General features: G+C 37.1%; 1 protein-coding gene across 2 annotated transcripts in view; it reads left to right on the top strand.

Annotated features, from left to right (window-relative positions):
• Nucleotides 1–27,801, top strand: part of LOC120523954 (stromal interaction molecule 1-like) — a 124,819-nt gene that overhangs the window by 74,200 nt on the left and 22,818 nt on the right. For both annotated transcript variants that reach the window (XM_039745700.1, XM_039745699.1), the window contains exons 5-7: nt 4,570–4,737; nt 11,919–12,019; nt 12,893–13,125. In XM_039745700.1, coding sequence (XP_039601634.1) covers nt 4,570–4,737; nt 11,919–12,019; nt 12,893–13,125 — 502 coding nt within the window. The remainder of the gene's footprint in view (nt 1–4,569; nt 4,738–11,918; nt 12,020–12,892; nt 13,126–27,801) is intronic.

Raw genomic sequence — 27,801 nt, 5'->3', positions numbered from 1 at the left:
GGCACATGTAGGCGGTCTGATTGTCTCAAAGTCAACCTGGGGCAACAATCAAGCGATTGCATCTGCAACCCTCCCCAGTGTATAAAAGGAGAGTGACAAGACACAGAAGGAGAAAGGAAAGAAAGAAAATGTAGAAATGGAGGTTAAAGGGTTACAAGGAAACAAGCTAGTGAGATAGAGAGAGAGCAAGAGCTGGTTCATGTTGAAAGGAAGCAGATGGAAGGGAATGGCGCTCCAGAAAGGGAGTGTACTGTATGTGACTAGCGCTCGGAGGGCTGAGGTGTGGCTCAATTCAAGTGACCAGGTAGCAGGAGCGACCATCACACTCAGGAGTGTGCTCTAGCTGGGAGGAGACATTAAGTTGGCAGCGGTGGGAGGACAAGTGCACTTTTCCTTGGTGGAGCCATTTAGCAGTGGTGGGCATGGAGTGGTGCAGGGCTCTACAGCTCAATGTGGAACACAATGGGATTGATGGCAAGACCCCGGGTCAAGACAAAATGTTATATGCGCATGCTTGTGGGCTTCTCCTTGGACTGCAAGGTCCAAAAAGGGCAAATTATGGAGACGTCGGTTATAAAGGGCATCATGGCTCTAACTTTGAAGGACAATTTCTTACCTGTGTTTTTGACTTTGTTTTTATAGATTTTTTATTTATTTATTTTAACCTCCATTGTGAACACTTGATTTTATTGGATTATTTGTTTATTATGGAATTAACACAGCACTTAAGACATTGTTTTGTTGATTTGCTTTGGTTTTAAAATAAAAGCACTGAGCACCTTTGCACCTACCCCTTGCAATGTGTTGTGAGTGTGTCTCCTCATCTGCCTGACACATCAGTTTATGTTATCAGTGGTTTTGGGTTCAAGAGACTTCCTAAACAGAAGTGGAAGCATGGAGCTGACCTGCAACGTCACATGAGTGTAATACACAGTGGAAATAAAAGTCCCTGAAGATGGCATTGTTAAATATAGGCAGTCTAAATCTAGATGGCAAGATCTTAAAGTCTGAAAAATGATGGTAGCTACTGTTTGAGCAGTCAGAATTGTCTTTCTTCTGTCAGTGAAAGAGAACAATTCAGAGCAGTAATTTTTCTGGTAAATTTAGCAATATTTTTGAGAATATATTTTTTTCTAAGTACTGAGATTCCCGTATCAGTTTAGAAAAGGAAATGTAATAATAGATTTAATAAAAGGTTCTAAAACATCGTCATAAAGTTTACTGTTTTAAAATTATCAGTTTCAAATTGCAGTGCAGCCTCTTTATCTACCATTTTGCTGATTTAATCTATTTTCCAATTAAACTTTGGAGTTTTCTTAAAGGTAGTAAACAAATGATGTGCTGCTTACATATCCCAACTATTAGCTCTTTATTTTTTTATTGAGAAAAGAGAGGTAGAGAAATGAAAAAAAACTTGCCCTAGATTCTTACTTTATAGATATTTACATGTTTCTCTATTATAGAAAAAAAAAACTTACGACGAGATGTGATCTTTTGAAGAGAGATCTTTGAGAGGCAAAGAGACACTTTCACGTCCCGCGAGACGGGCAAGTCACTTCATACTTACAACCTTTGGAAGCAAGTCCCGTGATACACATGCAGAGCAGGTTAGAAATAATGGAAGTAGGAAAATTCGAAAGTCTGAAGAAAATGAGAGTAAAGCTCACAAGCGAGCAGGGGACAAAGTCCCCTATTTAAAAAAAAAAGGGTGAATTAGTGTGAGCCTTGTTAAGTTGGGGTTCTCATAAGAAATGTAATGATTTACTTCATGAGGTAGACATTTGTGATAGATAAAACATTTGTATCAGATATATGAAATATCAAAATGTGTGCTTCACTTTAAATTTTGAAAGTTGAAATATTCTCGATTGTAATAGAAATTTGTAATTTTTAACCTTCTGGCAGAGGCTCTTAGAGGCTTAGGACCACAAGTAAAGAATCTTACAACAAAAAAGTTATCTTCAAGATCAGCAACCTTGAAATAGCATAAAGCATTCCAAACCTCTTTATTACTCTTTATTATTATTAGGGGGTGAACTCTTGGGACCGGTTGATATGGCACATGTAACTTCAAGTTCTTCTTATGATTTTTGCTAGAGGCACCTATTGATTTATTTTTTTACTATAAATGTGTATTTTGCTCCACATAATATTGTCCGAAAATGGCATCAAAATTAGTGTTCTTTGGTCTAAAGGGCCAAAAATACGGGGGAACCCAAAAAGTTTGACATCTAGCATGAGCAGAAGACAGGGAAAGTCGAAACATTGAGGTGATCAATTCAATGAGGAAGCCGTTCCAGACCAGCATCCATTTATGCAAACTCTTTGTATTCTGTCAATTAAAAAAAAAAAAAATCCAGCCTGCAATGTTAGACTCTTCGAAGAAATTATCATTCAGCTTCTCAACCAAAATGCAGAGCTTCCTAAATCATCATCTCATTTCAGTAGTTTAGATAATAATCTTTAGTCTTTGTTAGTTTATGGATTTTGGCAACTGGAATGACAGTGGCCTGTTTACAGAATATGGAAACATGTACATTTTTGAAATATGTAATAGATTCTCTGGCTGACTTGTTGTACAGGAGTGGTATAGGTATCCACCTATTCTATGAGGTACAAAGATTTAACTTTATTTTGCTTGAGAAGCTTTCTGATATCAACTCGATTGAACATGACTCCTCACTACAGTCCTTTCATTGACACTTGATGGTTGTTGGTTGCAGTCCTTACCAGTTCTGCCCATTTACTGCTTTTATCATCATTTTCATACTATTTTGTCCTGAGCACTCAATGTCTGTACACAGTTCACTCTCTGTTTTGTCCTTAATGCTCATCTTTGACTGCCTTTTAACACTAGAATTACCATAGCCTTCGAAAAAAACTTGTAGATCTGTCCCACCTTAAATCACTTCTCACCTCTCTGTCAGCGTCTTTTGTCCTTTAAATGTGTTGATAAGCAGCAAGCAGCCTGCTATCACATCCCCCACCGGCGCACAGTTTTCTCAGCTCAAGTCTGTTTACCTGCATGTCAGTTGCTTGGAGTTGTATAGAGTGAGAAGTCAAGCAAAATCACACCTTTTCTAAATACTATATCGTTATTTGGAACACATGCATTTCATGTGTGTTCCGTGTCTACAACGATCTATGTAAACACATCATTAAAAAAGAAAGTTTTTCATGTTTTAGTAATAATTGACAAAATGTAGACATGAAATTTATAATGTGTGAAGCCTAAAGTCCAAATATCAAAGAAACACTTTCATAAAAGGTGCACATATAACATATCAAGTGGGTTTTTATTCAAAAATATAACTGCAGAAAAACAACATGCTTTAGGGTGTGACATTAACACACATTTACTTCGACTGCTTTGGTGGCGCAATAGTATCAACTGTTGACTGGTAATCTAAACTTCATGGGTTCGATCCCCGACGAGTTTTGAGTAGTGAGCTGCTTTTATTCTTACTATTTTAGGAAAAAAAAAAATTCAGTCTGTAACAGCCGGTGTAAATAAATGATACTCGTAAAAGTTAGCTTTTTTTTTTTTTTATTCAGTTTCATTTTCTCAGTCACATTCACAATCCTACTCTCCCACCCCCCCCCCCCGACCCCCACCTGACATTGCTATTTTCACATAAAGATGCACTGTGTAGGAAGTTAGTAAATAAATCCTAATAAATAACATTAGATCTGGCTTTTATGTAAGTAACATATAAATGTTGATGTACAAGTATAACAAAACAAGTGCACTTTTATTCAAGACTATAACCGAAGAAAAAGCATTACTTCAAGAGACTCCCAGAAATAAACAAGATAATTAAAAGGGTAGACTCAGTTATGGAACACACTGAAGTATCCCTGGAGGTATTAACAAAGGAGAGAATTTAAAGAAAAGTGAGTTCCATTATGAACAATGCTGTATATCTGTTCTCATACACTAGTACCGAGTATGTTCAGCCAATGAATTATTCAGAAGAAGTGTGTCAAGAAACACTACTGGTTATCCTTTATACCAACAGCAATACGCCTGCATAATGCCTCACTGTGACCACCGAGTCAGAAATTTTTCTTTCCATATGTTCTTTCTTTTTAGTCGTTCTGATGCGTGTTCAGTTCATATTGTGTCTGTGTGGATTTTTCTATTTATGTATTTGTTCAGCTTCTATAAAAAGCCAAATTTCCCACTGGGGACAAATAAAGTTCTTTGTGTCTATCTAACACCTTCACCACCCTCTGCAGTGCTTTACAATCTTGAGTCAAGCATGGGCCATATTAGGATTCAGCCTGTGAGGATAGATTCCACTATGCATCTGTAGAAGTTGGTGAGAGCAAATGAAGAAATCTGAACTTTCTTCAGTTGATTGAGGAATGCACTCAACCATGTTGAATGATAGAGACAAAGCTTTATTTTACTGATATACTTTTTTTCTGAGAGGTTCCTTGGAAGTATATTGTGCCATGTAATAATAGGAGAAGCACTATCATGTTTTCATTCAAATGTGATTTTTTTTTTAAAAACCATTCTACCTTTTTTCTCTAAACAATCTCTAATATGTTGTTCATTATAAGGTCCGAATGGCACTAAAAAAAGCTGAAAAAGAGTTGGAATCACGCTGTAGTTGGTCTCCACCTGAATCACTACAAAAGTGGCTTCAGCTCACCCATGAAGTAGAGGTCCAGTATTATAATGTCAAGAAACAAAATGCTGAACGACAGCTGCTTCTTGCCAAGGAAGGAGTAAGTAACACTACTGAACAATTTTTGTTCACCATGTTAAATGAGCCAAGGTTTTTTGTTTGTGTGTGTGTGTATATATGTATATGTGTGTGTGTATATGTGTATATACATATATGTATGTATGTATGTATGTATGTATGTATGTGTGTATATATATATATATATATATATATATATATATATATATATATATATATAAACTGCTCAAAAAAATTAAAGGAACACTTTGAAAACACATCAGATCTCAATGGAAAAAGAAATCCTCCTGGATATCTATACTGATATAGACTGGGTAATGTGTTAGGAACGAAAGGATGCCACATCATTTGATGGAAATGAAAATGATCAACCTACAGAGCCCTGAATTCAAAGACGCCCCAAAAATCAGAGTAAAAATTATGTGGCAGGCTAGTCCATTTTGCCAAAATTTAATTGCAGCAACTCAAAATTGTACGCAGCACTTTGTATGGCCCCTGTGTTGTTGTATACATGCCTGACAACATCGGTGCATGCTTCTAATGAGATGACAGATGGTGTTGTGGGGATCTCCTCCCAGATCTGGACCAGGGCATCACTGAGCTCCTGGACAGTCTGAGGTGCAACCTGGTGGCATTGGATGGACCAAAACATAATGTCCCAGAGGTGTTCTATTGGATTTAGGTCAGGAAAGTGTGGTGGCCAGTCAATGGTATCAATTCCTTCATCCTCCAGGAACTGCCTGCATACTCTCACCACATGAGGCCAGGAATTGTCGTGCACCAGGAGCCACTGTACCAGCATAGGGTCTGACAATGGGTCCAAGGATTTCATCCTGATACCTAATGGCAGCCAAGGTGCCTTTGTCAAGCCTGTAGCGGTCTGTGTGACCCTCCATGGATATGCCTCCCCAGACAATCATTAACCCACCACCAAACTGCTCATGCTGAATGATGTTACAGGCAGCATAATGTTCTCCATGGCTTCTCCAGACCCTTTCACTTCTGTCACGTGCTCAGGGTGAACCTGCTCTCATCTGTAAAAGCACAGGGCACCAGTGGTGCATCTGCCAATTCTGGTATTCTATGGCGAATGCCAATCGAGCTGCATGCTGCTGGGCAGTGAGCTCAGGGCCCATTAGAGGACATGGGGCCCTTGGGTCACCCTCATGAAGTCTTTCTGGTTGTTTGGTCAGAGACATTCACACCAGTGGCCTGCTGGAGGTCATTTTGTAGGGCTCTGGCAGTGCTCATCCTGTTCCTCCTTGCCCAAAGGAGCAGATACTGGTCCTGCTGATGGGTTATGGACCTTCTATGGCCCTCTCCAGCTCTCCTAGAGTAACTGCTTGTCTCCTAGAATCTCCTCCATGCCCTTGAGACTGTGCAGGGAGACACAGCAAACCTTCTGGCAATGACACGTATTGATGTGCCATCCTGGAGAAGTTGGACTACCTGTGCAACCTCTGTAGGGTCCAGGTATCGCCTCATGCTACCAGTAGTGACACTGACTGTAGCCAAATGCAAAACTAGTGAAGAAACAGTCAGAAAAGATGAGGAGGGAAAATGTCAGTGGCCTCCACCTGTTAAACCATTCCTGTTTTGGGGGTCATCTCATTGTTGCCCCTCTAGTGCATCTGTTGTTAATTTCATTAACACCACAGCAGCTGAAACTGATTAACAACCCCCTCTGCTACTTAACTGACCAGATTAATATCCCATAAGTTTCATTGACTTTATGCTATACTCTGATTAAAAAGTGTTCCTTTAATTCTTTTGAGCAGTATGTATATGTGTATATATGTATATGTGTATATATATATATATATATATGTATATGTATATATGTATGTATATATATATATATATATATATATGTATATATATATGTATATATATATATATATATATATATGTATATATATATATATATATATATATATATATATATATATATATGTATGTATATATATATATGTATATATAGGTATTGTATATTTATGTATATATGTATACAGTATATATGTATATGTGTGTGTATATGTACAGTGCATCCAAAAAGTATTCACAGCGCATCACCTTTTCCACATTTTGTTATGTTACTGCCTTATTCCAAAATGGATTAAATTCATTTTCTTCCTCAGAATTCTACACACAACACCCCATAATGACAATGTGAAAAAAGTTTACTTGAGATTTTTGCAAATTTATTAAAAATAAAAAAATTGAGAAAGCACATGTACATAAGTATTCACAGCCTTTGCCATGAAGCTCAAAATTGAGCTTAGGTGCATCCTGTTTCCCATGATCATCCTTGTGTTGTTTCTGCAGCTTAATTGGAGTCCACCTGTGTTAAATTCAGTTGATTGGACATGATTTGGAAAGGCACACACCTGTCTATATAAGGTCCCACAGTTGACAGCTCATTTCAGAGCACAAACCAAGCATGAAGTCAAAGGAATTGTCTGTAGACCTCCAAGACAGGATTGTCTTGAGGCACAAATCTGGGGAAGGTTACAGAAAAATTTCTGCTGCTTTGAAGGTCCCAATGAGCACAGTGGCCTCCATTATCCATAAGTGGAAGAAGTTCGAAACCACCAGGACTCTTAGCAATCGGGGGAGAAGGGCCTTAGTCAGGGAGGTGACCAAGAACCCAATGGTCACTCTGTCAGAGCTCCAGAGGTCCTCTGTGGAGAGAAGAGAACCTTCCAGAATAACAACCATCTCTGCAGCAATCCACCAATCAGGCCTGTATGGTATAGTGGCCTGACGGAAGTCACTCCTTCGTAAAAGGCACATGGCAGCCCGACTGGAGTTTGCCAGAAGGCACCTGAAGGACTCTCAGACCATGAGAAACAAAATTCTCTGGTCTGATGTGACAAAGATTGAACTCTTTGGTGTGAATGCCAGGTGTCGTGTTTGGAGGAAACCTGGCACCGCTCATCACCAGGTCAATACCATCCCTACAGTGAAGCATGGTGGTGGCAGCATCATGCTGTGGGGATGTTTTTCAGTGGCAGGAACTGGGAGACTAGTCAGGATAACGGGAAAGCTGACTGCAGCAATGTACAGAGACATCCTGGATGAAAACCTGCTCCAGAGAGCTCCTGACCTCAGACTGGGGCGACGGTTCATCTTTCAGCAGGACAATGACCCTAAGCACACAGCCAAGATATCAAAGGAGTGGCTTCAGGACAACTCTGTAAATGTCCTTGAGAGGCCGAGACTCGAATCCGATTGAACATCTACGGAGAGATCTTAAAATGGCTGATGAAGCTTGAGAGGTGCTGCAAAGAGGAATGGGTGAAACTGGCCAAGGATAGGCGTGCCAAGCTTGTGGCATCATATTCAAAAAGACTTGAGGCTGTAATTGCTGCCAAAGGTGCATCGACAAAGTATTGAGTAAAGGCTGTGAATACTTATGTACATGTGATTTCTCAGTTTTTTTATTTTTAATAAATTTGCAAAAACCTCAAGTAAACTTTTTTCACGTTGTCATTATGGGGTGTTGTGTGTAGAATTCTGTTTGTTTTACCATTTTAATATTTACTTATTTAAAAAATACATATTGTATGTATGTACTGAATCTCATAGTGCAGCTCTTGTTTTCTTTTGTTACCACTATACAATATACTAGTACTTTGTATCTGTGTAATTTTCTCAGGTAGCTTGTGGACAATAAAATAATAATGAAAATATAAAACTTTACCCTACTTTTAATGTGAAGGAAATTTTTTCAGCAAATTTCTACTCATATGTTATAGATTGTGCTTTAAGGGTATACTGAATTAATAATTATAGCTTTCATAATAGTATTTCTCAGATAATACAAAATTGTGTTTGGTACTAAATTAATAAAAAGGTGTAGTTAAAATAAATTCAAGCTGATAAAAGTTAAGCCAAAAAATATATAACACCACCTGTTCAGTTGTGTTTTCATCAATAAGAGTTCTGGTTTCTTTGTTTAAAAAAAAAAAAAAAGAACATAGGAATAAAAAGGGTAACAATGTTTGCAGTGTGAATGCAGCACTCTAATCTCTTAACGTAAATTTGACCTGAGAATCTCAACCAAACAATAATCATTTTAGAGTGCTACAGCAAGCCTCTCCAATGGCTTATATGTGAGTTTAAATGAAGTCATCGAAATTGTTATTTTGGAGCAAGTGCTCATACAGATTTGGAGTGAATGCTTTTGCTAGAAAAGATACAACACATGTAAATGTAAATTTTTGCCTAGTCCCTGTGAGATAGTACAGTGTATCCTTTGGTAATCAGATTGTCTCCTATATCACACAGGCATCCATACTAAGTAAACTTACATTTGTACATTTTCTGGGTATAGTTAGTGTGTCCTGTTATGATGCAATATTCAGTTTCATGGTTGATTCTTGTTTTCATGGCCTTACTGATGCAGTTATATATTCTAGCTAACTGATACTCTGTAATGGAAAATGCTTCTTCTGGAAATGATGGATATTTAGTTCAGTTTTTTCTTGTTAGGTATTTTTCCACTTATGCACCAAGTATTTCATACTAAAATAGTATGAGCAAAAGAAGTACAGCATAAATTATTCAAACAACATGCAGTATATACAGTACATGTAGGATACTTGTGATTGTGTGTGTGGATGTCCTTAGATGTGCAGATACATCTGAAGGATGCACTGGGTGTTTCAGGTCTTACGGGATCACATGCCCTTTCCAGATGACACAGACAAGTGTTAATTCCTTGACTTGTGACCCAGTAACATTGGCCCACGGATCACACCTGTTTGTTAATCTCACTTTGTGAATCGAACTAGATGTGTATATTTCATTGAAAAGTGGGTGGTGGCGGGGCAGTTGTGATCACACTGCTAAGTAACTGAGTATGAGGTACTTTAAAACTACCATTTGTTTCCAGTACTATAATTAAATAAATGCTGGTACCATTTGATTTTAAACATTAAGTTTTTCTGTACTGGTATACTGTACAACCCTAGTACAACTTCATATTATTAGTATAGATTGAGGCTTCTGGATTAGCCATCTCTGATTCCATCCTTGTACAGATGAAGAAGGTTGCTACATTTTTCATGTTATCTATCATGTTACATGGAGGAGTATGTGGAATGATAACTAATTTTGAAGGATCTGCTGCACACCTTTAAACATGTTGCTTCAGGTGCTTTTCTATGATTTAATTTTTAATTTAGTTTGAATTTACAAAGCACTCTTTATATACTTGATCACTTGTACATGTTCATAATAATGAATACAGTACTATGAAAAAGTATTTTTACCCTTCCTAATTTCCTGTTATTCCAAAATTTTGATACTGAATGTTTTAAGGTCTGCAACCAAAATCTAATATTAAAGGGCAGCTGAGTGAACAAATAATTCATAATTTTAAGTTTTCAGTTTAGTTCATTTATATAATGAACTAAGTTATCCAGTACCAGCTGGCTTTGCTTGAAAGAAAGAAATTGTCCCTTAGTTAAATTAACTCAATTGAAGGGATAGGTAGTGTCTTCTGATTGAACATACCTAGGGATGCAGCTTGATTGCAGCCCTGCTTAATTTAAGCCTCTCTTGTTTTGACCCTTATCATCAGAGTCCGCTTAGCAGCACATAATGCTACAATTAAGGAAAACTCCTGAAGAAAAATTAGAATATCTCTAATATGGAAAAGGCTTCAGAGCCATTTTTAAGGGTGTGGCACTCAACTGAACTAAAGTGAGAGCCAAAAATCTCTATTTGCAAAACGTTTATGTGGTTGATCTTCTTAGCAGTGACTGGCCTGTCAAAATATCTCCAAGTGTGCAATACTATATCATCCAGGAAGCCAAAAATGATCTTAAAAAAACATACATAGAACTACAGGCTATTGCCTTGGTAGATGTAAGTTGTTAATTAGCGTTCGGAATACCATGGTACTAAGTATTAAATTACTTTGATGTAATTACATTTTCCAGCATCAAAGTAGTGTGATGCGTTGTAAATTCTTGGAGTCTTTTTACAGTTACTGACTTAGATTTACATTACTTGATTTCCATGTTTATAAGCAGGATAATATATACTGTAAATGTCACATCATGTTCGAAAAGGTGAAAGTAGTTACTGATCTGTCATTGGCACAATTTACACTGCACCTGTGCACTATTTTTATGCAAGTGTAGGGCACATTTAATTTTAAAATACTGTCAAATCTGAACTAGGAATGTATGTGTTTTTTATTATATTACATGGCTGCTGCTGCTGCCACCGCCATTAGATCCTTCCAGAAGCATTGGCACCAGCAGAAACTTCAAGTCATCACCATGGTCAGCGTATACTTGACCTATGTTTTGCCAGTACGGCTGTGTAGCTTGTAATCCTGGACCATGTTTTCCCGTGACACATAAAAACTCCAGTGTTTTTATATGCAGTGCTAGCGTCAAATTCTCCATATCCACTGGTTTTAATGAGAAATTCAGAGAAGACTTCCCCTATTGGGTTAAGGCCATTTGTAGTCATTATTACCCACTTCCAACATGCACCTTTTGGTCATGTTGGCTGCCTGAACAGTTCCACCCTTAGCCATGGATAATAGCGAGTGCTTTTTCACAATAATACTTGTGTTGTTTGTTCACTCAGGTTGTTTTTATCTATTTTGATTGAAGATTAGAAAACATTCAGTATTAAATTTTAGAAGAAATGAGAAAGGGGTAGGTACTTTTTCATATCACTGTTTTTTCAAGTTTTAGCTGAGTTACAGTTAAGTTAATGAGTAGGTTTGAAAGGCAGAATTAACATTTAATTATAGGACACTGTTTTATTGTTGCAGATACAGATGTGGTTCTTGAAAATGGAACATGCCTTGAACTTGGTTGTATAAAATATATGCTACTTTTGATTATAGTTGGTGCCTGCATTCAACCCAATATCGGGTTAAGCTGGGTTGGTAAATAAATACATGATATAGTAGTTTTTATTGGTGTATTTGAACGACTGTGTAATGAATGCTAAAAAATAGCAGGTTAAGTAAAAAGCATATAATTTGAAAAGTGTGAAAGTATTCCTTATGTTATTGCCTGCATGAACTTCTAAAATGGTATAATTTACTATATATAACATTTTAAGATGCTTATTTCGATGCACTGGTTATGTTTGAAGCATAATGCTTTTAATCTTCTACTGTATTAAGCTTCAAGTAATAAGACTGAAAGATAAAATAAAATGTTGTTTTAGGCTGAAAAAATAAAGAAGAAGAGGAACACTCTCTTTGGCACATTCCATGTAGCACACAGCAGTTCTCTGGATGATGTTGATCATAAAATTCTGTCAGCAAAGTGAGTAATTTAGTTTAAAAAAATCTAAATCTTTACAATACTAACATGATGCTTGCCAACAGTGCTTTTATTTTTCTTTTAATCTTATCATTCACTTCAGTTCATTGATTCTCAGATATCTAACAATAAAACAAGAACATTAAAAATAGATGTGTATGTACTGCCTGTACTGAGGCAAGATGGCAATTTTAAAGGCCTGGAAAGGAAATGACGTCATCGGTGCAGGAACTGGGAGTGGTGTCCTCGTTGCCAGAAGTGACGTCATCCGGCAAACGGCAGGATTTCCCGGGAGAGGTCTGAAAGGGACTAAGGGAGATCAGTACACTCCGCTGCCCCCTGGCCTGGCTTAGAATTACTAGTGTTTAGACCCTTCAGCTGTTTCCCATGCGCACGTGTGTGACTATATACTGTATACAGGCAGTCCCTGGGTTACTTACAAGATAGGGACTGTAGGTTTGTACTTAAGTTGAATTTGTATGTAAGTCGGAACAGGTACATTATTTTAATAAATGCTGTTGTTGACCGATTGTAACCAAGTGCTCTGCCAATGAATGACGGAGTTTCATTTCTTTGACCTTTTTATTATTTCTTCTTTATTTTCAATGGTATATAAATAAAATATATGAATGAATGAGAGAGTGTGTGTGTGATTTGCCAAATTCAAGTGGAACTTCCATTCATTTAGGAGCCCTTTCTCTTTTTTTCTGTAGTTTATTTTTATTATCTGAAAACAAGTTTTATACAATATAGTGAAAACAGTAATCTAACCATTTTTCTTCCATTTATTAAACTTAATGTTGCTTCTTAGGATATTATTCCACATGCAAACTTTACTGTAGGTAGTAGATTTTTAATATGTCTGCTTTATCCTAGGCAAGCATTAAGTGAAGTGACTGCAGCTCTCAGAGAGCGATTACACAGATGGCAACAGATAGAATTCTTGACTGGTTTCACAATTGTTAGCAACCCTGGCCTTCCTTTGCTTGCTTCGGCTCTGAACCTGGATCCAAGTTTCATGGGTGGCAGACCTACACCCCAGCACTTCATTATGACCGATGATGTAGATGATATGGATGAGGAAATGATGTCTCCAGGAACTCTTCAATGTAAGTTAAAATAAGAAAAAAAATCTGTTGGGCGTTTACTTAATGATCTTACGAAATCTGCTGTTTTGAATGTTTTATTAACTATGTAATAATGTGTCAAGATTCTCCCTCAAGAAAATACATCGAAATTATAAAATAAGCTATCTAATTTTCATTGCAGCTATTTCAGGTAGAATTTTGTGACATGGTACAGTTACTCATATATGAATTTAGTCCACAGAAGCCTAAGTGTAAAATGTTGTGTTTCTGAGGACATGTGTTTGAAATACTTAACAGTCATGTGTTTGAAATACTTAACAGTCATGTGTTTGAAATACTTAACAGTCTTTTTTTTTTCAGAAATGATTTATATTTCTTAGGTTGGGTTTACCAGTTTCTTAAAATATGAGCAGAGTTTACAAAACTGGCTTTTTGTTTATACATTAAAAGACAAGTTCTTAATAAGAAACTAGGCAAATCATAATATCTCCTTATTTTGTGAGAGATAATCGAACAAATTATATACTATTATTATATTATGAATATACATTCATATAATACCCCTATTACTTTATAGCATTTGTCATATTAAGTTCAAAAAAGTATAAATTGCTTTATGGCATGTTGCTTCTGTCTTCAAAATATTATTTTTGTTTGTTTAGAAAAACAAAATTTCTGCCTTTGGCATCTATCCTAAATAAAGTTTTTCCAGAATAATAATAAAACGTTTTATCTATTTTGACTGTTTGCTGTGTGATACAAATCTGTAGCATTTAAATGTGTTTATTTAAAAATAATTTTTGATTCTTCCAAATAGAATCTTTTGATTATTTTTTTTATAGGAATGGCATGGTTGCACAGTAGTAGTACTGCTACTTCGCAACAAAGAAAATAGGGTTCAAGTCCCCAGTGCTTCCTGTATTGTGCTTACATGTTCTATCTATGTTCACATGGCTTTCCTCCATGCTCCAGTTTCCTTCTGTAGTCCAGTAACATGCAGGATGGAGAGAGAGAGATAACAAATTTGGCTTTATGCGGGCTCTTTAAATAAATACATACATAAATTGGTAGATGGATAAATAAATAAAATATACACAAGCACTAGAAGATCAAAGCAAGAAAATTAAAAACAAAGAAAACTTCTGACTTGGCTGTCACAGTGAGGCATTATGCAGGTGTATTGCTGTTGGTATAAAGGAGACCCACTAACATTTCTTGCCATGCTTCTGCTGAATGATTCATTGGCTGAAACTTCTCAGTTTTAGTGTGTCAGAGAGCAGATATGCAACATTGTTCATAATGGAACTCAGTTTTGTTTTTAAATTCTGTACTTTGCTACTAACTCCAGGGGGTACACAGTGCATCGTATAACTCAGCTTGCCCTTTTAATTAGCTTTTTGATTCGGTGTTCTTCTCTTGAAGTGATGTTACCAGCTCAGTACACCACACCACAGCACAGAAAATTGCACTGACCATCATGGAGTTGTAGACTATATAAAGGATGTCACTTTCCACATTAAAGAAATGCAGTTAATAAGGTAAAAGAGCCAGCTCTGCCCTTACTTACATAGCTCTTCTGTGTTCTGAGACAAGTCCAACCTGTCATTTAATTGGGACCACTTCTACATCCAGCAGGCAGGCTTTGAAAATGGAGGGATGGGTAGATGTTTCTGTAGAGCTTTAAATGTGCCACAGTTTGGCAGACATCTTTATAGCTAACTAAAGAACAGTTTTAATAATACTAATGGTATATGTGCATTGATTAGCATAACCCAAAGCTCCATTACTGATTCAGTTAATTACTTTTCAGAACCTCAAACATCCAACTGTGTTCCCAATTGTGCTATTACAGTGCAACTACCACAATATTTTTTTTAACTCTCAAGAGAAAATATGTACATTTTAAACTAGGAAAACACAAACTCTGAAGTGCTTGAAATTGTTGCAAAGCATCCTATTCTTTTAATTAAAATGGGCAGTTTTCCTGAATTTCAAAATTATTTATATTTTAATGGGAAATGGTAATGGGTAAAAATAAGCCATAGCATTGGAGATTGTTTAGAGTGATTTTCAATTTGAGTCAGCTTAATAGATAGATAGATACTTTATTAATCCCAAGGGGAAATTCACATAATCCAGCAGCAGTATATTGCTCCAAAAAAAAAAAAAATTAAATAGAAATAAAAATGCATTTAAAAGCAGACAATAACTTTGAGTAATGTTAGCATTTACTCCCCCGGGTGGAATTGAAGAGCCGCATAGTGTGGGGGAGGAACGATCTCCTCAGTCTGTCAGTCGAGCAGGACAGTGACAGCAGTCTGTTGCTGAAGCTGCTCCTCTGTCTGGAGATGATACTGTTCAGTGGATGCAATGGATTCTTCATGACTGACAGGAGTTTGCTTAATGCCCGTCGCTCTGTCACAGATGTTAAACTGTCCAACTTTACTCCTACAATAGAGCCTGCCTTCTTAACAAGTTTGTCCAGGCGTGAGGCGTCATTCATCTTTATGCTGCCTCACCAGCACACCACCGCGTAGAAGAGGGCACTCGCCACAACCGTCTGGTAGAACATCTGCAGCATCTTATTGCAGATGTTGAAGGACGCCAACCTTCTAAGAAAGTATAGTCGGCTCTGACCTTTCTTACACAGAGCAGCAGTATTGGCAGTCCAGTCCAATTTGTCATCTAGCTGCACTCCCAGATATTTATAGGTCTGCATCCTCTGCACACAGTCACCTCTGATGATCACAGGGTCCATGAGGGGACAATGACAGATGATGGTTAAACACTAACACAATAAGTGAAATGCCAGTGTTTCTGCACAGTACTTCCAGGGCCAAGGCACATTCAGACACACAATCCCATTAAAATGTTTGGAAGTTGGAGAAGTAATTAATATAAACTAACCAAAAAAATTAAAGGAAAACTTTGAAAACACATCAGATCTCAATGGGAAAAAAAAATCTGAATATCTATTCTGATATGGACTGGGTAATATATTAGGAACAAAATGATGCCACATCGTTTGATGAGAATGAAAATTCTCAACCTACAGAGGGCTGAATTCAAAGACACCCGAAAATCAAAGTGGAAAAATGATGCGGCAGGCTAGTCCATATTGCTGAAATTTCATTGCAGCATATCAGAATCGTACTCAGTAGTTTGTATGGCCCCATCGTGCTTCTATGCATGCCTGACAACGTTGGGGCATGCTCCTAATGAAACGACGGATGTCTGGGGGGATCTCCCAGATCTGGACCAGGGCATCACTGAGCTCCTGGACAGTCTGAGGTACAACCTGGTGGCGTTGGACAGACCGAAACATTATGTCCCAGAGGTGTTCTACAGTATTGGATTTAGGTCAGGCGAGCATGGGGGCCAGTCAATGGTATCAATTCCTTCATCCTCCAGGAACTACCTGCATACTCTTGCCAGATAAGGCCAGGCATTGTTGTGTACCAGGAGGAACCCAGGACCCACTGCACCAGCATAGGGTCTTACAATGGGTCCAAGGATTTCATCCCGATACCTAGTGGCAGTCAAGGTTCCGTTGTCTAGCCTGCAGAGAGGTCTGTGTGTCCCCCCATGGATATGCCTGCCCAGACCCTCACTGACCCACCACCAAACCGGTCATGCTGAACGATGTTATAGGCAGCATAATGTTCTCCACGGCTTCTCCAGACCCCTCACTGATTTTGTAAGTTTGTCCAATGACAAAGAAATGAAAAGTCTCAGAACAGTATCATTTCAATGGTAGGTTTATTTCAACAGTGGCAGATTGCACAACAAAAGGAAAATCGAAAAAATAACTTTAAATAAAAGATAGAAATTGATTTGCATTTCATTGAGGGAAATAAGTTTTTGAACCCCTACCAACCATTAAGAGTTCTGGCTCCCACAGAGTGGTTAGACACTTCTATTCAATTAGTCACCCTCATTAAGGACACCTGTCTTAACTAGTCACCTGTATAAAAGACACCTGTCCACAGAATCAATCAATCAAGCAGACTCCACACTCTACAACATGGGAAAGACCAAAGAGCTGTCCAAGGATGTCAGAGATAAAATTGTAGACCTGCACAAGGCTGGAATGGGCTACAAAACCATTAGCAAGAAGCTGGGAGAGAAGGTGACAACTGTTGGTGCGATTGTTAGAAAATGGAAGGAGCACAAAATGACCATCAATCGACCTCGCTCTGGGGCTCCACGCAAGATCTCACCTCGTGGGGTGTCAATGGTTCTGAGAAAGGTGAAAAAGAATCCTAGAACTACACGGGAGGAGTTAGTTAATGACCTCAAATTAGCAGGGACCACAGTCACCAAGAAAACCATTGGAAACACATTACACGCAATGGATTAAAATCCTGCAGGGCTCGCAAGGTCCCCTGCTCAAGAAGGCACATGTGCAGGCCCGTCTGAAGTTTGCCAATGAACACCTGAATGATTCAGAGAGTGACTGGGAGAAGGTGCTGTGGTCTGATGAGACCAAAATAGAGCTCTTTGGCATTAACTCAACTCGCTGTGTTTGGAGGAAGAAAAATGCTGCCTATGACCCCCAAAACACCGTCCCCACCGTCAAGCATGGGGGTGGAAACATTTTGCTTTGGGGGTGTTTTTCTGCTAAGGGCACAGGACAACTTAATCGCATTAACGGGAAAATGGACGGAGCCATGTATCGTGAAATCCTGAGCGACAAACTCCTTCCCTCTGCCAGGAAACTGAAAATGGGTCGTGGATGGGTGTTCCAGCACGACAATGACCCAAAACATACAGCAAAGGCAACAAAGGAGTGGCTCAAGAAGAAGCACATTAAGGTCATGGAGTGGCCTAGTCAGTCTCCGGACCTTAATCCAATAGAAAACCTATGGAGGGAGCTCAAGCTCAGAGTAGCACAGAGACAGCCTCGAAACCTTAGGGATTTAGAGATGATCTGCAAAGAGGAGTGGACCAACATTCCTCCTAAAATGTGCAAAAACTTGGTCATCAATTACAAGAAACGTTTGACCTCTGTGCTTGCAAACAAGGGTTTTTCCACTAAGTATTAAGTCTTTTTGTTAGAGGGTTCAAAAACTTATTTCCCTCAATGAAATGCAAATCAATTTCTATCTTTTATTTAAAGTTATTTTTCGATTTTCCTTTTGATGTGCAATCTGCCACTGTTGAAATAAACCTACCATTGAAATGATACTGTTCTGAGACTTTTCATTTCTTTGTCATTGGACAAACTTACAAAATCAGTGAGGGGTCAAATAATTATTTCCTCCACTGTATATATATATATATGTGTATGTGTATATATATATATGTGTGTGTGTATATATATATATATATATATATGTGTGTGTGTGTGTGTATATATGTATATATGTGTGTGTGTGTGTGTGTGTGTATATATGTATATATATATGTGTGTGTGTGTGTGTATATATGTATATATATGTGTATATATATATATATATATATATATATATGTGTGTATATGTATATATATATGTGTGTGTATATGTATATATATGTGTGTATATATATATATATATATATATATATATATATATATATATATATATATATATATATATATATATGTGTATATATGTATATGTATATATACTGCTCAAAAGAATTAAAGGAACACTTTTTAATCAGAGTATAGCATAAAGTCAATGAAACTTATGGGATATTAATCTGGTCAGTTAAGTAGCAGAGGGGGTTGTTAATCAGTTTCTGCTGCTGTGGTGTTAATGAAATTAACAACAGATGCACTAGAGGGGCAACAATGAGATGACCCCAAAACAGGAATGGTTTAACAGGTGGAGGCCACTGACATTTTTCCCTCCTCAACTTTTCTGACTGTTTCTTCACTCTATATATATATATATATATATATATATATATATATATAAACTGCTCAAAAATTAAAGGAACACTTTGAAAACACATCAGATCTCAATGGGAAAAAGAAATCCTCCTGGATATCTATACTGATATAGACTGGGTAATGTGTTAGGAGCGAAAGGATGCCACATCGTTTGATGGAAATGAAAATGATCAACCTACAGAGCCCTGAATTCAAAGATGCCCCAAAATCAGAGTGAAAAATTATGTGGCAGGCTAGTCCATTTTGCCAAAATTTAATTGCAGCAACTCAAAATTATACGCAGCACTTTGTATGGCCCCTGTGTTCTTGTATACATGCCTGACAACATTGGTGCATGCTTCTAATGAGATGACAGATGGTGTTGTGGGGGATCTCCTCCCAGATCTGGACCAGGGCATCACTGAGCTCCTGGACAGTCTGAGGTGCAACCTGGTGGCATTGGATGGACCAAAACATAATGTCCCAGAGGTGTTCTATTGGATTTAGGTCAGGAAAGTGTGGTGGCCAGTCAATGGTATCAATTCCTTCATCCTCCAGGAACTGCCTGCATACTCTCACCACATGAGGCCAGGAATTGTCGTGCACCAGGAGCCACTGTACCAGCATAGGGTCTGACAATGGGTCCAAGGATTTCATCCTGATACCTAATGGCAGCCAAGGTGCCTTTGTCAAGCCTGTAGCGGTCTGTGTGACCCTCCATGGATATGCCTCCCCAGACAATCATTAACCCACCACCAAACTGCTCATGCTGAATGATGTTACAGGCAGCATAATGTTCTCCATGGCTTCTCCAGACCCTTTCACTTCTGTCACGTGCTCAGGGTGAACCTGCTCTCATCTGTAAAAAGCACAGTGGTGCATCTGCCAATTCTGGTATTCTATGGCGAATGCCAATCGAGCTGCATGCTGCTGGGCAGTGAGCTCAGGGCCCATTAGAGGACATGGGGCCCTTGGGTCACCCTCATGAAGTCTTTCTGGTTGTTTGGTCAGAGACATTCACACCAGTGGCCTGCTGGAGGTCATTTTGTAGGGCTCTGGCAGTGCTCATCCTGTTCCTCCTTGCCCAAAGGAGCAGATACTGGTCCTGCTGATGGGTTATGGACCTTCTATGGCCCTCTCCAGCTCTCCTAGAGTAACTGCTTGTCTCCTAGAATCTCCTCCATGCCCTTGAGACTGTGCAGGGAGACACAGCAAACCTTCTGGCAATGACACATATTGATGTGCCATCCTGGAGAAGTTGGACTACCTGTGCAACTCTGTAGGGTCCAGGTATCGCCTCATGCTACCAGTAGTGAGTGACACTGACTGTAGCCAAATGCAAAACTAGTGAAGAAACAGTCAGAAAAGATGAGGAGGGAAAAATGTCAGTGGCCTCCACCTGTTAAACCATTCCTGTTTTGGGGGTCATCTCATTGTTGCCCCTCTAGTGCATCTGTTGTTAATTTCATTAACACCACAGCAGCTGAAACTGATTAACAACCCCCTCTGCTACTTAACTGACCAGATTAATATCCCATAAGTTTCATTGACTTTATGCTATACTCTGATTAAGAAGTGTTCCTTTAATTCTTTTGAGCAGTATATGTATGTATATATATATGTGTGTGTGTGTGTTCCTGTCATTATCACACTAAAGCCTTTTTTTTTTTTTTCCATTCTTCTTCCTCTCCATTTTGCATGCTCATTATGTAAATACTCTTCTTTGTAAAACTGACTTCATTGTTGTGAAACCGGCTCCTGCAAACCCTGCTGCAAATCTACCATCTAAGTTAAATTGGCTTGAAATTCAAATGCATGCTGGTAAAATAAATTGAGTGTATTGTAAGGTTTACCAAGGTTTCTCTCTCAGTGCTGTAACTTGCTTATGGTTTATTATAGAACTAATTTGGGTAGTTAACAGTCTGGGTAATTTCAGGTAAAATATAATATTAGCAAACCAGATTGGAAGTTTATGTTAGTGGTTTTCAAAGTGTGGTCTGCTAACTACTTATGGTCCCGTCTGGCTTCTGCCTGACCTCCTGCACTGTTAAATTAACTTAAGTCCACGATGAATGTGTGTAAAACTATCTTTATGATACACACCATCAGTCTTTCTTGGTGACAGTAATTATATTGTTTCACAGTTAGCCAACAGAATTACTGAAAAAGAATGCTCGAAATTTAAGTGAAATGCTTTTTATACACTATCTTACCACCATTCAGCTTTACCATAATTCCTTTTGCAAACTTTGCCCTCTGTGTTGCCTATAGCATATGCAAGGCATATCATACACCAGTTTGATTAGTTTAGATTAGTTTGATTAGCTTAGTTTTTTTCTTTCTTCCTTCACTAGTGTTAACTTGTTGTGATTGACAGCTCTTTCTCTCGCTTCACACTTCTTCAAACACAAACTTTGTCTAGTCCAATCTTTTAATTTCATATGGCCAGTATCGTGTGCTACTAGTACTACTGGCTGCTGTACACTTTTTCACTGCCAAGTACTGTAGTAATTATAGACCAGTTGGTGAAATCTTGGTCTGTAAAATGCAAATCCAATAATATGTGATAATTTTTTGTGTTTTTCACATAAATAGCTTTAATAACATGAATGTGGTAATTGCAACACATAATTATGCAAACAAATGATTTTTGAACTTAAGTGGTCCACTGTATCTTTAAATTTAAATTTAGCATATTGGTCCTTTGATACATGTCTAAGTATAAAACAATTTTCTCTTGTTTCTCCTGTTTTTTAAGTAGAAAAGAATGGAGTTTGAATGTATACACTCCTTCATTTGAAATTTTGTGGCTTATATTTTGACAGTTTCTATTAAAAAGAAATTAAATCTACTCACACTACTTAATTTGTATTTTAAATTAGTCAGTATCACTATTGAAGCTAAAAATGTTATTTTGTGGTTTTTTTTTTGTTATATAAATGACATTAAATTTCCAGTCAATGGGAGAGAAATTACCCCTTAAAATATTTCATAACTTGTACTGACACAGTTTGGATTTTCAAATTCTTTCAGGGTTAAAGATTGAAAAAAGACTTTAGTTGTTATTTTTCTTCAACAAATATTTCTGGTATGAAAACATAATGTTTTAAGCAGTCAGTGTATACTTTGATATAATAATGGTATAATGAGACAAAAAGTAGTAGCTGTGCTGTATGCAACTGTATATTGGCAATCAGCAAAGAAAAACACTTTTATTTTTCAGTGTGATGAAATAACAATAAACCTGCACAGCTTCTTTTTTTTTTCTTTTTTATTAATATTGCTCAGCTTGATCCACACTGTTTTTATTGGCCAGTCTACTGCTTATGCTACATATCAAACCTTTGGTGTAACTTTGATCATAAATTTGCATGGGTCTTACAGAAATTTCAAACACAGATCACTGTACTGTAGTCTCATACATAGGTAAACATGATTCCCGTCCATTACATTACTGATTTTCATTAATCAGTCATTTCCCTCTCTGTTTTTGTCATGGCTCCATGCCACTGTGGTGGAGTCATATTATCTTCAGATTTATTTTTTGAAATTTTGAGTTGCAAGCTTATCACTCACCATTGCAACCTATCCGACACGATTTCTCTTACATGTTCGAAACTGTAGTCTTTCAACCACACAGCTAAATGAAATTTCATAATGAATTGAAATCACTGATCATAGTTAGTATAAACACAATTGACTTTATACTTTAAATTTACAGCCAAGCTTTAGATAACACTTGGGCAGAATTGGGAAACAGAGCTATATCAACATTTTAAAGGTGATTTGTTGTCATGTTATGCTAAATACAGTATATTGTGTATGTATGCTAATACGTTTATTCTGGCATCACTCAAAAATAGCTGTACATATTTTCACGGATACTGAAGGATACCTCAGGCATATATATTATAGGTTAGAATATTCTTTAGGTTAGAATAAAGATTATATGGCATCTCCATGCAGTGGGAGGGAGACTTCAATGAATCTGACTTTGTCTGGTTTAAATTATAAATTATTACATTGCTACTTTACAATGTCAGTGACTATCTTTAAAGTTGAAGATTAGTGACCGTCTGATTGGTGATGCTTAAGGCTAGAACAAGTTGCCACAATCCTAACAGGATATTATAAAGAGAAACCATATTCGTACTGCAGATTCTTCTGAACCCATCAAGTTACCTGTTATGTTTAAAATGGCTACAGTTTCCTGTGAATCTGTTTTGCAGGCAACTGTATATCTGTTCCTCAAATAAGTTTAAAATAAAATTTATGGCCTTTGTTTTGAAATAAAATCTGGTAACGCTGGGACACGCAGATTTTGGAAATGTATTATATACATTTTGAGCCATGCCTGATAAAGATTGGTTTTATTTTAAATTTGCCCTCCTTTAATTTTGTGTTCAGTCTGCTTGTCCTGGTAAGTGTAGTCAAAACAGATACTAGTGCAGATCATTAGCCACAGAGCCACCACTCTGTGCACAGACACAACTCTTAGCTCTTGTTATGGCCTCCCCACATCGATTGCTGTGTTAGAATTAGTCAAGACAGACAAAAAATAATCGAAGGAGCCTAATAGTTGTAATTTCTTTTGGAAAAACGTAGCTCTAGTTTGGGGAAGTTAAGGGTTTTTTTTTTTTTTTTTATGGTAAGGATTCACAATCCTATGGGTTAATGACAAACACACAACTAAAATGAAATGGCTTCATATCTGTCCATTGCTTTTAAACAGCCTAATGTGATTCCCCTTGCTGCATAACAGATTTTGATTCAGTTTGTAAGAATGACTAAAAATTCCCAAATCCTGATATGCAATACCTGTATAGATACTGTATATTCAAGAGGTCTCTGTGATGAAATTGCTTGCACAGTTGCTTCTGCAAAGTATTAATTCAGCAGGATTATTTTTTTAGGGACATAGAGTAAAATATTTTTAAATTTAAATGGTAAAAATGCATTTATTACAGTTTGGTAAATTTATTTTACCTACCTGTAAGGCATTATTTATTGCAAATTATAGTGCTTTATTTGGTTGAAAATGTATTCTAAAATAATAACTAAAATTCAACAAAATAAAAGAAAGATTGCTTTACTGTACTATCTGAAGCATAGTCCTTGGTCCAAGCACACAATTTTAAAAATAAGCAGTTGTGGCTTCTTTTTAGTTGTTGTCCAATTTCTAAGACACACTTAAAAAGTGATTGAATTCTAAATCAGAACAAATTCAATCACTCCAGTAAACACAGTCTAATATAGCAGATGGTGTTTAAAAAAAAAAAAAAAAACTAACCAAAATCCATTGTGTCATTTAAACTGTTTTGATTTTGTATCAGAGAGACCATTAAGAGAAAAATTATTCACATTAACTAATAAACATCTTGTTCTTTGTTACATGTTAATTTAAATTAAAATAGTATTTACAGCATGAAGGAAATGTTTAAATAATGAAATATACTGAAGAAAACTTTTTAAATCTTCATCTGACCATTTAATCTCTATAGGTTTAGTGACTTCTCAGACTATTTGCAGTTTCTTTTGGGAGACGGAAGAATAAAGCAACATGCTGAGCTGCTTGGGTTTTAGACTTCTAACATCTGTACTTTTAACTCTGTTTTGGTGATTTTATTCTGTGTGAAATATGTTCTAATGACCAAAATCATTCTCTCCTTCCCCCCTTTCACACTCTGTGATTATCTGACACCAGACGCAGCCTGGCTGATGGACCGCAGAGTCAGCGATCACTGGTCTATTAGCTTGGAGAATCAATCACTGTGGAAATATCAGGGTTGGATTATAATTAATTTGTTTATTTTTCTGTCTGTCTCTTACCTTTATTCATTTTTATCGTTATAATTCAGAACTTTCATATTTTTTTTTTTATTTTGTTAATTTCACTTTTTTCCCTGTTTGGCACAAATAGGAACTAACTGAATTGAATTCTGAAAAACTTCATTTGCACATGCAACAACTGTTTGTAACATTGTGGACTGGATGTAGCATACTTTTTTATCCTTACTAACACTTGTATCACTTTTCTCTGCTACTGTTACACACAGTAAAATCTTTACTTATCTATAACTTTCTGGCACTGTAATAGGTAATTGGATACCTTCTGTTAAAGCTTTGCTTTGTTTTGCTATAATGATTCAATGCAAAAAGTATACTTTAATAATTAGAGACTTACATTGTGTTTTTCCAAATATGTTCCAATCATTGAATGCGGAAATGCTGGACATGCATTTTCTTTGTAGTTACTGGTTAAGGACACATCCTTGGCATAAATATGAAAAGAATGAATTATGAAACAAGAATGGATTAGCAAGCACCATTTAATGTATATATATATATATATATATATATATATGTTCAGTATTAATGAAAAGGCTTATGGTGTACTAAAGTACTGTGTACAAAGTTTAAAAATATCATTCTGAATTTACAGGATATCCGTAATCAATTGTATCTTCCCCCAACCAATAAGGTAAGACAGAAGGGTTCTGTAGCACAGTTACTTTTCAGTCAGAGTATTAACACCAGTAAATACTTAAAGTGACACTGAAGAGAAAGAAAGTCTTAGATAGCCTGGCCCTTTCACTCTCATTGTTATATAACTGCCCAGTAACATGAGATATCAGTAATGTTTCTTCTGTTAACTTTTAGCTCATTACATATTAGGTTATAGTTAGGAAAGACTTCTTTTACACACCTCTAAGTTACATCTATTAGATTTTAATGTTGTTATGATGGTGTAAACCATTTTTCTTGCTAAATTACCTTTTCTGAATTCTATGAAAAAACACAGATAGCTAGAACCGTATGTGAATATGGTATGAAATTATATATAACAGCTATGCAGAAAAAAAGAACAAAAGATGTCACTGAATTGCATTTGTGAAAATAGTCATGAGTAGGCTCAAATAGGAAATCTGCACACTGTGCAAATATTCCTGTCAGGCCAAAACTCCATATGATCAGCATGGCCAGTTTTGTCCATTGTTTACTTGTCCATTGTTTACACAACAATTGCGCTTTTATTCAAAAATATAACTGCAGAAACAAAAAGCCGCCTTAACATGCGACATTGACACCAATTTATTATGACTGCCTCCGTGGCGCGATAGAATCAGCTGCCGATTGGGAATCAAAAGGTTGCGAGTTCGATCCTGCACCATTCAGTTTTGAGAAGTAAACTTCTCTTAGTCTTACTATTTTAGAATAAATACATTTGATTTCAGTCTGTAACAGCCGGTGAAATTTATGATACTTGTAAAGGTTAGCTTTGTTTTTTTTTTAGTCAGTTTTATTATCTCAGCTGCGTTCACGAGCACAAAGAGTCCAAACACACCCCACCCCTGCATCTGAAACTGCTGTTTTCACATAGACGCGCTGTAGCAGAGGTAAACTCAGCCCCCTTCTACATCGGAGCAAGAATGCACATACCATTGCTTGCATACTAAAGTGTCAGCAGGCACTTTTCATGGCATTACACACATTTTTGAGCATCCCCTCTGCACACTACTTGTGACTTTAGGCTTTAGGAAGTAAGTAAATAAATAAAGGTAAATCGTGTCATAAAATGATTTCTTCAAAACGTTGAATGTTGTTTATTTGAGACGGACATGTCTGCATGCACTTTTTGTGGCATTACACATGTATTTTTTGAGCATGTCCGTCCCAAATAAATAACATTCGACATTTTGAAGAAATCATTTTATGACACGATTTACCTTTATTTATTTAATTACTTCCTCAAGGTCCGTCCCAATAGTATGGACAATATTATTTGCCAGACACAGACCAGATTTCAAGACCACGAAAACCTGATGTTTGTCACGCTTCTCGAGCCCCAGAAGTTTCAGGAATACAAGAAAAATTTCACGCATGCAGCCTTCTCCAGTTTAACACAAGAGCCACGGAGCGGTTTTTGATCTGTCTCGGCTAAAAACAGAACTGACTGTAATGTATGCCATGGATGATTTTGCAGTAAAATCTCCCACTGATCTCCTTGACTTCCTTCATCACAAAAAACTGAATGAGAGCATGGGGCAGCTGTTCACCTTGGTATATTTGGCGGAGACCATTCCAGTGTACACTGCTTCTTTCGAGCGGACATTTTTAGCCCTAAAGCGAATTAAAACTTATGCCAAAAATACGACAGGGCAGGTTCGACTTTTAGTATTAGCTTTGATGGCGATAGAAAGGGACTTTTTGATGAAACTGAAGCGCACGGATAATCTGTACGACAGAGTAATTGAACTGTGTTTGAGGAAAGAGAGGAGGATGGATTTTGTTTACAAATAATCCGAATTTTTGGTGAGTAAAATATTGCGATTTTCCTAAATAATATTGCAAGGTTTTTACTTAGTTATTACTGATGTTTTTTATGTTTGTTGCGGCTGTGGCTGCATTAGAAAAGAACTTGTTCACCCCTGGTATGTCTATTCAATAAAGGCATTTATTGTGGCTACAGGAGTTATCTTATATATACATACTAGCAAAATACCTGCGCTTCGCAGCGGCGAAGTACTGCCTTAAAATTTTTATTAAGAAGAAAATTAATCCTTTTTAAACTGAGGGAAATATACCAATAATTATTTGTTAAGGATCTCTTTGTATGCCACGTTGTCAGTTCGGCCCTCCGGTTGTAATATGACCAAGCTGTGCACTGAGCTTACTCTTGAGCATGCGATGTACAGTTGGCCATGTGAAAAGTAATCTTGTTTCAAGTCTCACAGCTTGGATTGCTGTCGGTTTGAGTTTCATGGTTTGTTTCAATTACAACAGTATTTGCAGAACTTGTGTTGAAGTGACATTCGGCATCTGTCAAGCGTTGTAAGCAT

This window comes from Polypterus senegalus, chromosome 2 (assembly GCF_016835505.1).
Source record: "Polypterus senegalus isolate Bchr_013 chromosome 2, ASM1683550v1, whole genome shotgun sequence".
NCBI classification, from domain to species: domain Eukaryota; kingdom Metazoa; phylum Chordata; class Cladistia; order Polypteriformes; family Polypteridae; genus Polypterus; species Polypterus senegalus.
The sequence above is the reverse complement of the archived record's forward strand: the minus strand, read 5'-3'. Positions and strand labels throughout refer to the sequence as shown.